We start from the raw sequence: 16987 nt of genomic DNA, 5'->3' as shown, positions 1-16987 counted from the left end.
TTTACGTCCGTTTTTGGAGCAGTTTTTCTATAGCGTCAATGAAAAACGGCTCTAAAAACGTCCCAAGAAGTGATATGCACTTATTTTTGGCGGGTGTCTTTTTACGTGCCATTTTTGGAAAATGCCCCGTCGGAACATAATGCCGTATTTCCCATTGAAACCAATGGGCAGATGTTTGTAGGCGTTCTGCTAACGATTTTTCAGCCGTTTTTCGGGACGTTTACGGCCCGAAAAACAGCTGAAAACACAGCATGTGATCATACCCTTAGAATGATGAAAGTGAAGTGAAGTGAAGTGAATGACTTTTCAGTTGACCGGTTTAACGGTGTGTATTTGACACGTTTTTTTTGCACATTTTACATGCCAAGAACCGCATAAAAAAAAACTTGATTACGCTTGATTTTGCATGTTTGGGGGGGATTTGTGTGTGTGTGTGTGTGTGTGAGAGGGGGTGCTCGCCACTGATTCTTCAAAACAGCTGATAAGCGGCTATGAAGGATCAGTGGCGCCCGTGCATACTGCGCTGCACAAAAATAGGACACAGCTCTGCTGCGCACACTACACATACAGCTCTGCTGCGTAAGTACACACACACAGCTCTGCTACACAGACACACACACACACACACACACTCAGCACTGCTACACACACACTCAGCTCTGCTACATTCAGACAGAAACTCAGCTCTACTGCACACAGACACACACAGCACTGCTACACACACACACACACACACACACACACACACACACACACACACAGCACTGCTACACACAAACACACACACACACACACACACACACACCCTCAGCAGTGCTACATACAGACACACACACACACACACAGTCACTGCTACATACAGACACACACTCAGCTCTGCTGCACACAGACACACACACACACACACACACAGCACTGCTACACACACACACACACATACACACACACACACATAAACACTCAGAACAGCTACATACAGACACACACACAGTTACAGCAGGTGTGGGGGGCCACTAAGGGGGGCGCCGGGGGGGGGGGGGTCTGTGAGAGAGAGCGGGACAGACAGAGACACACACCTTACCTGCAGTGCAGCCGGTCTTCATAATGGTGCCTGCTATCTCCATACAAACCAGCTTCTCTGCTGTGTGGCTCTGTACGGTGGATGTGCAGTACAGAGCCAGATAGCAGATTCAATGAATGGCTCCCGTTCATTGTGTCCTATGCACTGTGCTTCCATATTCCATCTGTGTATGTGTCGTTAAGAGACACATACATAGATTAAATAAAACATGGCAGCCCCCCGTAAAGTAAGAAAGTGTTAATAAGAAAAAACTTAAGAATTTTTTTTAAAATAAAGTCAATATAATATTTTATTAAATAAAAACATAAATTCATAAATTAAACAAAAAAATCATGGCACTGTCCCTTCAATAATACCACCATACAGTGACTGGATAATACCACCATACAGTGACTGAATAATACTGCCATAAAAAAACTGAAGAATACTGTGATACAGTGACTGAATAATACTGCCATGCAGTGACTTAATAATACCACTATACAGTCACTGAATAATACCACTATACAGAGACTGGATAATACCGCCATACAGTAACTGAATAATACAACAATACAGTGACTGAATAATACCACCATACAGTGACTGAATAATAACGCCATATTTTAACTGAAAATTACCGCCATGCAGTGTCTGAATAATACCACCATACAGTCACTGGATTATGCCACCATACAGTGACTGAATAATATTTCCATACAGAGACTGGATTATTCCACCATACTGTGACTGAATAATACCGCCATACAGTGACTGAATAATACCACCGAACAGTGACTGTATAATACCACCATACAGAGACTGGATAATACCACCATAAAGTGACTGGATAATACCACCATAGAGTGACTGAATAATACTACCATACAATGACTGAATAATACCACCAGAAAGTAACTGAATAACACTGCCATATAGTGAGTGAAAAATACCACCATACATACAGATGTAGCGGTCTTTACCTTAACTTTTAGTGACTAAATAATACCACCATACAGTGATTGAATAATACCACTATACAGTGACTAAATAATACCACCATACAGAAACTGGATAATACCATCATACAGTGACTCAATAATACAACAATACAGTGACTGAATAATACTGCCATATAACACCACCATACAGTATAATACCACCATACAGTGACTGAATAATAACGCCATATAGTAACTGAAAAATACTGCCATGCAGTGACTGAATAATACCATCATACAGTGACTGAATAATACCGCCATACAGTGACTTAATAATACCACCATACAGTGACTGAATAATACCACCGTACAATGACTGAATAATACCACCATAAAGAGACTGGAATAATACATCCATACAGTGACTGAATAATACAACCATACAGTGACTGGATAATACCACCATACAGTGACTGAATAATACCGCCATATAAATAGTGAAGAATACAGTGACTGAATAATACTGGCATGCAGAGATTTAATAATGCCACTATACAGTGACTGAATAATACCACTATACAGAGACTGGATAATACCGCCATACAGTAACTGAATAATACAACAATACAGTGACTGAATAATACCACCATACAGTGACTTAATAATAACGCCATATAGTAACTGAATAATACCGGCTTGCAGTGATTGAATGATACCGCCATACAGTGACTGGATTATGCCACCATACAGTGACTGTAATGATGGGGGTAAGGCAACAGACAAGTGAGCCCTAATCTACCCGCCACTCAGTCCCTACCTACGTGCAATGACCCGCCCTAGGCGACCGGGTACAACTGGGCGACGGTCCCTACGTTCAATAAGTGCACGACAGACAAACAGACAAGGGTACACAGAAGCAAGGGAAAAGGGGCAATTGCCCACGGCAACACCATGAGCAACAAGAGAGGTGAACGAGCCGAGTCAAACCAGGAGTGTACGAGGTACCAAACGCAGAGCAGGAGAGTAGTGAACAAGCCGAGTCAAACCAGGAGTGTATGAGGTACCAAACGCAGAGCAGGAGAGTAGTCAGTAAGCCAGGGTCAATATGAAGCAGGGTCAAATGGTACAAGAAGCTGCAGCAGGGCCAGGAAACAAAATGAGAAGAAACACAAGCAAGGAGGAACAGGAAAGGCAGGTATAAATAGACAGAGGGCGGGAGCTAGCTCCGTCTGGCCAGGCTGTGATAGGCTCTCCCACTCCTAAGCCTGCCATCCTGAGTGGTGGAAGATGGAGTCAGTCTCACAGACATAGAAGCAGGTGCAGACTGATTACCTATGGGCGTGGATACAGAAGCTGTGCCTGGCAGATCCTTAACAGTACCCCCCCTTTTATGAGGGGCCACCGGACCCTTTCTAGATGGACCTGGTTTATTGGGGAAATGAAGGTGGAACCTCCTGACCAATACCCCAGCGTGAACATCCCGGGTGGGTACCCAAGTCCTCTCCTCAGGCCCGTATCCTCTCCAATGGACCAGGTACTGGAGGGAACCTTGGACCATCTTGCTGTCCACAATCTTGACCACCTCGAATTCTACCCCCTCAGGGGTGAGAACGGGGACAGGAGGTTTCCTCGACGGAGCCAAGGACGGGGAGCAGCGTTTAAGGAGGGAGGCATGAAACACGTCGTGTACTCGAAAAGATGGGGGCAACTCCAGTCGGAAGGAGACAGGATTGAGGACTTCAATGACCTTGTACGGCCCTATAAACCGGGGAGCAAACTTCTTGGCCGGGACATTAAGGCGCAAGTTCTTTGACGATAGCCACACCAGATCCCCGACCATAAACAAGGGCTTAGCAGAACGTCTTCTATCTGCCAGAGATTTTTGTATGCTCTGGGATGCCTCTAGGTTCTTCTGAACCTGGGCCCAAACTGTGCACAGTTCCCGATGAACGACCTCTACCTCGGGATTGTTGGAACTACCAGGTGAAACGGAGGAGAACCGTGGATTAAACCCAAAATTACAGAAAAAGGGGGCGACCCCTGACGAGTTACTGACCCTGTTATTAAGGGAAAATTTGCCGAGGGGAATGAATGAGACCCAATCATATTGACAGTCAGAGATAAAACACCTTAAATATTGTTCTAGAGACTGAGTAGTCCTCTCAGTTTGTCCATTAGTTTCAGGATGGAAGGCAGAGGAGAAGGACAGATCAATCTCCAACTTTTTACAGAAGGCTCTCCAAAACAAAGAAACAAATTGTACCCCTCTGTCAGAAACAATATTGACAGGGACCCCATGGAGACGCAGGATGTGTTTGACAAACAAGGTAGCTAACGTCTTAGCATTGGGTAGTTTTTTGAGGGGCACAAAGTGGCACATCTTACTGAAGCGGTCTACTACAACCCACACCACCGACTTGCCTTGAGATGGAGGCAAATCGGTGATAAAATCCATGGAGATATGGGTCCAAGGTCTCTAGGGAATGGGCAAAGAACGTAGTAAGCCCGTTGGTCGGGACCTGGGAGTCTTGGACCTAGTACAAACCTCACAAGCGGCGACGTAGGCCTTAACGTCTTTAGGCAACCCAGGCCACCAATAGATTCTGGCAATGAGGTGCTTGGTACCCAGGATGCCTGGATGACCAGATAGTGCGGAGTCATGATTTTCCCTAAGTACCCTTAGCCGGAATTGCAGGGGAACAAACAGCTTGTTCTCAGGAAGGTTCCAGGGGGCTGAACCTTGATCAGCCGCAATTTCGGAGACTAAATCAGAATCAATAGAGGAAATGATTATACCTGGAGGCAAAATACAAGCAGGATCTTCCTCCGAAGGAGGGCTGGCCATGAAGCTACGCGACAGCCTTAATATTTTTAGACCCAGCCCTATAGGTAACCACAAAGTTGAATCTGGTAAAAAATAACGCCCAACGAGCTTGTCTTGGGTTTAGCCTCCGGGCAGATTCTAGGAAAACCAGATTCTTGTGGTCGGTAAGGACCGTTACCTGGTGCCTAGCCCCCTCCAGGAAGTGGCGCCACTCTTCAAATGCCCATTTAATGGCTAAGAGTTTGCGGTTGCCAATATCATAGTTACTCTCAGTGGGCGAAAACTTCCTGGAGAAGTAGGCACTGGGACGGAGATGCGTGAGGGACCTGGTACCCTGGGACAAGACAGCCCCCACTCCCACCTCGGACGCGTCAACCTCCACGATAAATGGCTCCATTTGGTTGGGCTGAACCAACACCGGGGCCGAGATAAAGCACTTCTTAAGGACCTCAAAAGCCTGGACAGCCTCAGGTGGCCAGCGGAGGAGATCAGCACCCTTGCGAGTGAGGTCCGTAAAAGGCTTAGCGATAAACGAGAAGTTAGCAATAAATCTCCTGTAATAATTAGCGAACCCCAAGAAGCACTGTAACACCTTCAGGGAGGCAGGTTGGACCCATTCCGCCACAGCCTGGACCTTGGCGGGGTCCATGCGGAATTCATGAGGAGTGAGGATTTGACCCAAAAATGGTATCTCCTGCACCCCAAACACACATTTTTCGGTCTTCGCAAACAGTTTGTTTTCCTGAAGGACCTGGAGCACCTTCCTGACATGCTCAATGTGGGAGGATCAGTCCTTGGAAAACACAAGTATATCATCAAGGTACACTACAAGAAATACCCCCAGGTAATCTCTTAAAATCTCATTTATGAAATTCTGGAAGACCGCGGGAGCATTACACAACCCAAAGGGCATGACGAGGTATTCGAAATGACCTTCGGGCGTGTTAAACGCAGTCTTCCACTCATCCCCCTCTTTGATGCGGATAAGGTTATACGCCCCCCGTAGATCAAACTTAGAGAACCATTGGGCCCCCTGAACCTGATTAAAGAGATCAGGAATCAAAGGAAGGGGATACTGGTTCCTTACAGTGACCTTATTCAAGTTACGGTAGTGAATGCATGGCCTAACACCACCATCCTTCTTCCCTACGAAGAAAAAGCCAGCTTCTACCGGAGAAGTAGAGGGGCGAATGTAAACCTTGGCCAGGCATTCCTGGATATACTCTCTCATGGCTTCACGTACGGGACAAGAGAGATTAAATATCCTACCCTTAGGGAGCTTAGCTCCTGGTACCAAATCGATAGCGCAATCATATTCTCTATGAGGAGGTAACACTTCAGAGGCCTCCTTAGAGAAAACATCAGCAAAGTCCTGAACAAACTCAGGTAGCATTTTCACCTCCTCAGGGGGAGAAATAGAATTAACAGAAAAACATGACGTCAAGCATTCATTACCCCATTTGGTAAGATCCCCAGTGTTCCAGTCAAACGTGGGATTATGCAACTGCAACCAGGGAAGGCCTAAAACCAAATCGGATGATAATCCCTGCATCAACAGTACAGAGCACTGCTCCAAATGCATGGAGCCAACAAGGAGTTCAAAAACAGGGGTATGCTGTGTAAAATAACTATTAGTAAGAGGAGTGGAGTCGATACCCACTACCGGGACAGGTTTAGGCAAATCAATCAAAGGCATAGCTAGAGACATAGCAAATTCCACAGACATGATATTAGCAGACGACCCTGAATCCACGAAGGCACTGCCGGTAGCAGACCTACCACCAAAAGAGACCTGAAAGGGAAGCAAGATTTTATTAAGTTTCATATTTACGGGAAATACCTGTGCGCCCAAGTGACCTCCCCGATGATCACTTAGGCGCGGAAGTTTTCCGGCTGCTTATTCTTACGCCTAGGACAGGTGTTCACTTGATGCTTGTCATCCCCACAATAGAAGCAGAGACCATTCTTCCTGCGGAACTCTCTACGTTGTTGGGGGGACACGAAGGCCCCGAGTTGCATAGGTACCTCTGAGTCTTCCGTGGAAGAACGAAGCAACGGGACCTCGGGAGGCATCATGGGGGAGTCAGAGGAGAAAACACAAAAACGTTCACGTTGTCGTTCCCTGAGACGTCGGTCAATTCGTACCGCTAAAGCCATAACCTGGTCTGAGGAGTCAGAAGAGGGATAGCTAACTAGCAGGTCTTTCAGGGCGTTCGACAGACCCAACCTAAACTGGCACCTTAAGGCAGGGTCATTCCACCAAGAAGCTACGCACCACTTCCTAAAGTCAGAGCAATACTCCTCAACAGGTCTCTTACCCTGACGTAAGGTCACCAGCTGACTCTCGGCAAAGGCAGTCCTGTCAGTCTCGTCATAAATGAGTCCGAGAGGAGAAAAGGAAAGATCAACGGAGGAAAGTTCAGGGGCGTCAGGAGCCAAGGAGAAGGCCCATTCTTGGGGCCCTTCCTGGAGCCGGGACATAATTATACCCACCCGCTGGCTCTCAGAACCTGAGGAGTGGGGCTTTAAACGAAAATAGAGCCTACAACTCTCCCGAAAGGAGAGAAAAGTCTTCCGGTCCCCTGAGAACCGGTCAGGCAACTTGAGGTGGGGTTCAAGAGGTGAGGTGAGGGGCAGTACCATGGTAGCATCAGGCTGGTTGACCCTCTGAGCCAGGGCCTGGACCTGTAGGGAGAGACCCTGCACTTGCTGAACCAGGGTCTCAAGGGGGTTCATAGTAGTGTGAGGGACCAGGGTAGAGTAGGTATATGGCTTGTGATTATGTAGTGATGGGGGTAAGGAAACAGACAAGTGAGCCCTAATCTACCCGCCACTCAGTCCCTGCCTACTTGCAACGACCCGCCCTATGTGACGGGGTACAACTGGGCGACGGTCCCTACGCTCAATAAGTGCACAACAGACAAACAGACAAGGGTACACAGAAGCAAGGGAAAAGGGGCAGTTGCCCACGGCAACACCGTGAGCAACAAGAGAGGTGAACGAGCCGAGTCAAACCAGGAGTGAACGAGGTACCAAACGCAGAGCAGGAGAGTAGTGAACAAGCCGAGTCAAACCAGGAGTGCACGAGGTACCAAACGCAGAGCAGGAGAGTAGTCAGTAAGCCAGGGTCAATATGAAGCAGGGTCAAATGGTACAAGAAGCTGCAGCAGGGCCAGGAAACAAAACGAGAAGAATCACAAGCAAGGAGGCACGGGAAAGGCAGGTATAAATAGACAGAGGGCGGGAGCTAGCTCTGTCTGGCCAGGCTGTGATAGGCTCTCCCACTCCTAAGCCTGCCATCCTGAGTGGTGGAAGATGGAGTCAGTCTCACAGACATAGAAGCAGGTGCAGACTGATTACCTATGGGCGTGGATACAGAAGCTGTGCCTGGCAGATCCTTAACAGTGACTGAATAATACTGCCATACAGTGACTGGATTTTGCCACCATACTGTGACTGAATAATACCGCCATACAGTGACTGAATAATACCACCGAACAGTGACTGTATAATACCACCATACAGAGACTCGATAATACCACCATAGAGTGACTGGATAATACCACCATAGAGTGACTGAATAATACTACCATACAATGACTGAATAATACCACCAGATTGTTAGGGATCTGCCAGGTACTTCATCTAGCTACACTCCTGGGATTAATCAATCCACACCTGAGGCCAGACCTGTTCGACTGACACCTTCTCCCACCAACCAGGGTGGCAGGCTCAGGAGTGGGAGAGCCTATCGCGGCCTGGTCTCTCGGAGTTAGCTCCGCCCCCTGCCCTTTATTACCTGCCCTGTGCTCTCCCTCAGTGCTTGTAATTCTTTTGGATTCCTGGCCCCACTGCTGCTTGCTCCAGCCTGCTTCTGCCGTGCTTCTGCCTTGCTGCAGTTCTGCTTGACCTGCTTGCTTGCCCTGGCTTGCTTCTGTCTCCGTGTCCGCTCGGGTGTACTCACTTCGTCCTGGTCCTGACTGTTCGTTCGCCGCCCCGTTTCCTCGTGGCGTTCCGTGGCTACTGCCCCTTCCCTTGCGTGTTCCCTGTTTGTCTTCCTGTGCACTTAGCCAGCGTAGGGACCGCCGCCCAGTTGTACCTCGTCGCCTAGGGCGGGTCGTTGCAAGTAGGCAGGGACAGGGCGGTGGGTAGATTAGGGCTCACTTTCCCTTCACCTCCTTCCTGCCATTACACAGATAGTAACTGAATAACACTGCCATATAGTGAGTGATAAATACCACCATGCATACAGATGTAGCGGTCTTTACCTTGACTTTTAGTGACTAAATAATACCACCATACAGTGATTGAATAATACCACCATACAGTGACTAAATAATACCACCATATAGAGACTGGATAATACCATCATACAGTGACTGAATAATACAACAATACAGTGACTGAATAATACTGCCATATAATACCACCATACAGTATAATACCACCATACAGTGACTGAATAATAACGCCATGTAGTAACTGAAAAATACCGCCATGCAGTGACTAAATAATACCACCATACAGTGACTGAATAATACCGCCATACAGTGACTGAATAATACCACTATACAGTGACTGAACAATACCACCATACAGTGACTGGATAATATCACTATACAGTGACTGAATAATACCACTATACTTTGACTAAATAATACCATCATACTGTGACTAAATAAAACTATAGGGAAAAAAGTTATGCGCAAACATTTCAAAATGTCTGAAACACTGAAGACAATTCGCATGTCATCCTAATGCCAAAATTCTAGCCTAATTGCCAAGTCTAACTGATTTTCGCAACAGTAAGTGCAGCAAAAACTGCAAAATGGCTGCAACATGTTAATATACTCTTAGGGCATGCCCACACGTGGCGGATTTCCTCCGCAACTGTCCGCATCAATGCCGCACAGAATCTGCGTTGCAGATTCTGCGGCGGATCTGCCCAAAAAGTGCAGTAAATTGATGCGGACTAGCTGCTGCGGACTGCGGTAAAAGTGCTTCCCTTCTCTCTATCAGTGCAGGATAGAGAGAAGGTCCAGCACTTTCCCTAGTGAAAGTAAACGAATTTCATACTTACCGGCCGTTGTCTCGGTGACGCGTCCCTCTTTTGACATCCAGCCCGACCTCCCTGGATGACGCGGCAGTCCATGTGACCGCTGCAGCCTGTGATTGGCTGCAGCCGTCACTTAGACTGAAACGTCATCCTGGGAAGCCGGACTGGAGACAGAAGCAGGGAGTTCTCGGTAAGTATGAACTTCAATTTTTTTGACAGGTTGCTGTATATTGGAATCGGTAGTCACTGTCCAGGGTGCAGAAACAGTTACTGCCGATCGCTTAACTCTTTCAGTACCCTGGACAGTGACTATTTACTGACGTCTCCTAGCAACGCTCCCGTAATTACGGGAGCCCCATTGACTTCCTCAGTCTGGCTGTAGACCTAGAAATACATAGGTCCAGCCAGAATGAAGAAATGTCATGGCAAAAATGCAAGACGCATCCGCAGCACACATAACATGTGCATGACAGCTGCGGACTTCATTGCGGAAATTAGAATCTCCATTGAAGTCAATGGAGAAATTCCGCCATGAGTCCGCAACCAGTCCGCCACAACTCCGCAACATCCATTGCATGCTGCGGACACCAAATTCCGCACCGCAGCCTATGCTCCGCAGCGGAATTTTCAGCCTCGTCTAAACGAGGCTGAAACTAAATAGAAGTGGAAGTCAATGGAGAAACGGCTCCACTGCGGATTAACGCTGCGGAGTGTCCGCAGCGGAATTCAAGAGCAATTCCGGCACGTGTGGCTTTGCCCTTAGGGTAGGAACACACACAGTGTAAACACTGGAGATTTTCCACAATGGTTTTCATTGCGGGAAATCTGCAGCATATTATAGTAGCAGCAGAGTGGATGAGATTTGAACAAATCTCATCCACACACAGCAGAAAAAATCAGCTAAAAAAAAATTCATAAATTTACCAGCGGTGCGTTTTTTTAAAATCCGCAGTATGTCAATTTATGCACTGGATTCAGTTCACTTTTGTTGCGGGTTTTCCTCTTTGAAATCAAAGGGGAGGTAAAACCCACAAGACAGAGCCATGTGTTGCAACCGTTGCGGAGGAAACACTGCGATCCCGCTGCAAAAATCGCAAATGAAAAAAGAAAAAAAAAAGAAAAGCTTTTCTTTATTGCAAATTATTTTAAAAAAAGCTTATGCTAACCCCTGGCCATAGTCATAGCAACACAATCCTCTGTTCTGAGCGCTGCCCGGCCTCCTAGAATAACGTTTCATCCCATTTGACTACTGCAGCCAATCAAAGCCTGCGGTGCTCCCATGGACTGCAGAGTCATCCAAGGAGGCCGGGATGTGCTCAAAAGAGGGACGCGTCGCCATGACTAGGGCCAGGAGTAAGTATAAGCTTTTTTTTTGTTATATATATTCTGCAGTATTTCTGCAGCGGACATACCCACAATTTGGGGCGGTTTTTCAGGTGGAATTCCATACTTTTACACAGTGTATTTGCCCTGTGTGTTTCTACCCTTTTAGTCAAGTTGCTCTCTCCCACACGTAACATTTACAGCCAAGTCACCCTCCCCCACATATGATTTACGAAGAAGCTCTAACACCACAAAATAAACTATAAAGAAGACCCCCACCCCCAAATTGATCTATAAAGAATCACCACACATAAAACACTTGTATCCAAGTCTCCCCTCCCTCACAAAATCGATCGATACAGAAGGCCCATCCTCTTACAGATATCATTTAAAGTTTCCTCTTCACTCCTCCCTCGCACAGCATATAAATCAGCATATAAATCAACATAGATTAAACTAAAGCTGCTGTATTTACCTGACTACTGAGGTCCATGGAGGAGTCTTCATTGTGGCAGCAGCAGATGAAAAGGTAGAGCTGCGGGAGGCCCTGCAGGCGCTGAGTTGTGCTGATTAGTGGAGCAGGCAAACTGCTTCTCTACTAATCCGCGCTCACTTCTCACTGCAGAGAAAGAAACATATCTCCTCTTTATCGTGCGGGCCGTGCGTGAACCCCCCCCCCCCACCCTGTTAATTTGTTAGCCCAGCGAGGGGGCAAGGGAGGAGGTTGTATAAAAAATTATTTTTATATTAAAATCGCATTTGCTGCCCTCCTCAGGGTACCACCCTAGGCACTGATAAACTACGCATATTTCCTGTTCATTCCATATCTAAGGCTTTGTTCACACCAGCGTCGGTGTGTTTCGTTGTTATTCTCCTTCAGACAAATCCATCTACATTAATAGGTTCCATCGGGGTGTCTGTGATTTTACCAGACAATAGCGTAGCATGCTGCGCTATTATCTCCAGTAATCTTCGGTAATCTCGGCCGGATCTGCGACAGAGGCCCCTATTGGAGCCTGTGAACGAGGCCTAAGAAGTACAGGGAAATTAATATGCATATTTTTACTGTATATGGAATGTGTGTTCATTTCACTAAAAAATACAGATATACCCTATATATTCCATGTCTAAAAATCATAGGAAATTCAAAAAGTAAATTCTACTATAAACTACATATAAACCCTGTTCATACCATGTCTAGCAAGCATAGTAAACACATTATACTCTTTATATTTTCACCAATAAGTAATAATGTTCATTCATTTTGTTCATTCCTTTTGTTCATTCTTTTTAGCATATCCTGTAATAACTGGCACTAAATCTTAAAGGGGCTTTCCCATAATCAATATTTATCACCTATCCATTGGTACCCTGACCAATCACAAGAATGGGCTTACCTTACTTTTCCTGGAAGCCCCATATGTATGAAGCGGTAGTGTGCATTCTTGACCACCACTTAATTCATTTCTATGGGGCTGCGGAGCGATATCTTAGAATTTCAGATATTTATCACCTATCCTGTGAATAGGTGATAAATAATGATTAAGGGAAAACACCTTTAAATGACTCACGTATAGATGCCATTGTCAGTTACTCAAAAACTACCATATTTCAGCTGTGTTAGCATAATTTAATCCATATTCTGCCTTTGGAGATTTTGTATTAACTTTGTGAACATTTCTTTGTTTTTTAGCTTAATGTAATTTTTCTTGGGATTGCTCTATTTAAAATGTTTCATCATACTGCCATAATGAAGCCGGACACTGGTTGCCTTGACAATATCAGGTAAGTGGAACCTTAATCAGTAATTACTTTATTAAAGTTTTTTTTGGGTGTTTTTATGATTTTCTTCTATTTATTTTATCATGACTGAATACATTGCTTACCATTACCACTAAGCTGAGCGGGTACCAAGGCCTTATGCACACGGCCGTAGCTGTGTTCACGGTCCGTGACTACGGCATGGACGGCCCGAGGAGTGTTGTCCGTGGGCCGTCCACAATCAGGAACCATGCACATAAAAGATGTGCACTTATTTCAATGGGGCCGGACTGCAATTGCGGACTATAAAATGACTTCTCCTGTGTTCTCCCATAAAAATGAATGGATTCACAATTGATCTGCATTTTGCAAATACATGTTCGTGTGCATGAGGCCTATGGGTATGTTCACAAGCTTGTTGCAAAAATGTCCTCATCTTTCCCATTCATCTGAATGTGGTTTGCCGAAATCCATGCACATGCTGCAGAATCAACCCTATTCAGATAATTTAAACACATTTTCAGTAGTAGAAATTTCTGCAATAAATGTCATGTGTTTACATACGTGTGGTGGAAGAAGTCTTTATAAGACTATGTTTATACATCGTGATTTGTTGAAAGGGAAATATGAAGATAGAACTTTCTTCTGGTTCCGCTTCTGGCTTTGACCCAAAAATCTGCACCAAAACCTGCAACAAATTGTGATGTGTGAACATAGCCAAATAGTCACAGTTTCTTTTATATTCCACCAGGTTGCAAATTTTTGATAGATGCATTAACCTAAAAGGGTCTGTTCTGGTGAAAGACACCATTTTTTAAAACATATTTTTATTCGTTTTTGAAACATTTAGAATAAGGAAAACATTTACGGAGTTTACATAAAATGCCTTAAATACTTGTGCGTAATATTCACTTTCACATTGTTCTTTGACACAATATAACACAATATAACAGTTTCATAATGATGAAGGAACGTAGAAGTAGGTTCTGCAACCCTTGCTCCAGGGATTACCCATAAGACTTGGAGATTGAGGGGCAGTTACAAGGTTGACTTAAAGGGGTTATCCAGACAACATAAACAAACTCTAAAACAGTTATTCACTACATATAAATACTCTTCTCAATATACTTTCTTTTGCATTTTTGGATGATAATGCCAGTCGCTACAGCGGTCACGTGATCCACTTATTCTGTAGTTTTTGGATCCTTGATGACGCACCGACACCGCTACACGTGACCTCGAAGTTCTTCCTACTTCACTCGGTGTCGGCGCATCATTGAACATGCAACTGCAAGGGGCTGGAGTGATGCACAGCCCCTTGCATTAATATAGCATTGCGCCTGTGCAGGGTCTAATTAACTTAGTGACTCCCCCTGTCGAATCTGCGCATGCTCCAATCAGCTACCATAGAGAATAATCTTTTATTATAGAAGGCACGACTTGCTATTTATATTTTTACCTAACATGTTCAAGTTTAGTATCTGCAGTGAAACGCTGAAAGAAACGGGGTACATTTAGTAGAGTAAGCGAGGTGAAAGACTGTGATGTGGGAAACTGTAAGCGGACTATGGGCGGAACAATACAGGAGGATGGGCAGGGGGATTTGGTGGATGGTGATAACTGTGCAGAAAGGATAGAAAAGCATCATGGGACATGAAGAAAAACATCAGAAGAACAGCGTGTAGTCCCGCCTAGAACCAGGAAGTCTTACAGTGTGTGAGCAGCGATATGGATCTAATGGTAGGAACATACTGATTTATTTTTTGTGATGAAAAGAATAGAATTACAGTGTAGATCACCGTTATAGTTGTTTGGTGGATTTTTTTTTTCACCGGCCGTCCGATAACCCCTTTAAGTATTCTCTCATTCCTGCTCCCTTGCCTTCCCATGTTATGTTCGGAGTTTGAGCATCTCTGAGCATGCCCTTTAAGTCTTACCAACTATTCCATCCTAACTGTACCTGAAGTGTTTCACCAGATCTTCCATATCCAGTCTGGAATAATGCACCTAAATAAAGACCTTCCATTTACCAAAAAAACTTGTCTGTATTTTTTTTCTTTATGGCTGGGTTCACACGTGGCGGAATTTCACTTGAATTCCGCTGCGGACACTCCGCAGCGTTAATCCGCAGCGGAGCCGTTTCTGCATTGACTTCCACTTCTATTTAGAAGTGTTCGTTTAGACGATGCGTAAAATTCCGCTGCGGAGCATAGGCTGCGGAGCGGAATTTGGTGTCCGCAGCATGCTCTGTCTGTTGCGGAGCAGTGGCGGACTGGTTGCGGACTCATGGCGGAATTTCTTCATTGACTTCAATGGAGATTCTAAGTTCCGCAATGAAGTCCGCAGCTGTCATGCACATGTTATGTGTGCTGCGGATCCGTCTTGCTTTTTTGCCATGACATTTCTTCATTCTGGCTGGACCTATGTATTTCTAGGTCTACAGCCAGACTGAGGAAGTCAATGGGGCTCCCGGAATTACGGGAGCGTTGCTAGGTGACGTCAGTAAATAGTCACTGTCCAGGGTGCTGAAAGAGTTAAGCGATCGGCAGTAACTGTTTCTGCCCCCTGGACAGTGACTACTGATCCCAATATACAGCTACCTGTAAAAAAATAGAAGTTCATACTTACCGAGAACTCCCTGCTTCTGTCTCCAGTCCGGCTTCCCAGGATGACGTTTCTGTCTAAGTGACGGCTGCAGCCAATCACAGGCTGCAGCGGTCACATGGACTGCTGCGTCATCCAGGGAGGTCGGGCTGGATGCCGAAAGAGGGACGCGTCACCAAGACAACGGCCGGTAAGTATGAAATTCGTTTATTTTCACTAGGGAAAGTGCTGGACCTTCTCTCTATCCTGCACTGATAGAGAGAAGGGAAGCACTTTTCCCGCAGTCCGCAGCAGCTAGTCCACATCAATTTACTGCACATTTTGGGCAGATCCGCAGCCGTAATCCGCAACCCGGATTAGGTGCGGCATTGATGCGGACAGTTGCGGAGGAAATCCGCCACGTGTGGTCATGCCCTTTTACTCTTCGTATGTATGTGGTCTATCCCTATTAGATGTTTTTAATTGAGAAGCAATTACACCTAAATCGGGAGATTCTTGTTGGAGCCATTGGGCGGGGGTCCAATGAGGAGGATCTGACATTTTGGGCTGTAATCCTGTCAGGGAAGATTAGGAGAGGGTGGTTTATTGAATCCATATAGTGCAGTATGCATGAGATAAAGTAAGTGTCTCTCCATCTCTCGTTTATGATGCACTTGCGTACCTGATCCCATCCTCGTAACATGGTGGGGGGAGAAATGGACTGTGGGGAGAGGATTAGACAACAGGATAAGGAGATACTCTTGTTACAAAACAACACTGAAGATAAAAATGCCCAAATAATGTCAAATAATCAAATTTCTGATACTGAATGTGAAAAATTGAAACGCAAGTTAAAGTGTATGTTCACAAATTTCAGAAGTCTAGAAAGCAAAATTGGGGAGCTTGAGGCCTTGGTACTGGAGGAACATATAGATATAGTTGCTGTTGCTGAAACATGGCTAGACTCTTCTCATGACTGGGCTGTAAATCTACAGGGTTTTACACTGTTTCAAAAAGACAGGGTAAAATGGAAAGGCGGTGGTGTATGTCTGTATATGAGAAGTGATATGAAGGCGAGTGTGAAAGAGACAATAGTGGGTGAAGATTGTGAGGAGGTTGAAACCTTGTGGGTGAAAGTAGAAGATTTTGCAAATACTCATTTATATTATATGGAGTGGGTAATGGGAACCACAAAGGTGTATACCACCAGTATTGTACAAGTATTTATTTTGGAAGGGGAAAGAAGGGAAACACTTTAGGTTCAATTGAACAATAGAAAAAATAATAAACTTGATAAATTTATAAACAAATATTATGAATATTTTTAAATTATCCAACGCAGGTCCAATTGTATTGTAGTGCAGATGACCCCCAATCCTACACTATTAAAGGACACAATTTGCCTCATAAATTGAATGTTATTCAATGTTGCTATCTGG

The 16987-nt window shown here is 45.2% G+C and overlaps 1 protein-coding gene across 9 annotated transcripts in view; it reads left to right on the top strand.

Moving 5' to 3' along the window:
* The window catches only part of ADGRL3 (adhesion G protein-coupled receptor L3), a 2099109-nt gene that overhangs the window by 1254187 nt on the left and 827935 nt on the right, over positions 1 to 16987 (top strand). For all 9 annotated transcript variants that reach the window (XM_075863876.1, XM_075863871.1, XM_075863866.1 and 6 more), the window contains exon 19: positions 12898 to 12989. In XM_075863876.1, coding sequence (XP_075719991.1) covers positions 12898 to 12989 — 92 coding nt within the window. The remainder of the gene's footprint in view (positions 1 to 12897; positions 12990 to 16987) is intronic.

This window comes from Rhinoderma darwinii, chromosome 1 (assembly GCF_050947455.1).
Source record: "Rhinoderma darwinii isolate aRhiDar2 chromosome 1, aRhiDar2.hap1, whole genome shotgun sequence".
In the NCBI taxonomy this organism is placed as follows: Eukaryota; Metazoa; Chordata; class Amphibia; order Anura; family Rhinodermatidae; genus Rhinoderma; species Rhinoderma darwinii.
The sequence above is the reverse complement of the archived record's forward strand: the minus strand, read 5'-3'. Positions and strand labels throughout refer to the sequence as shown.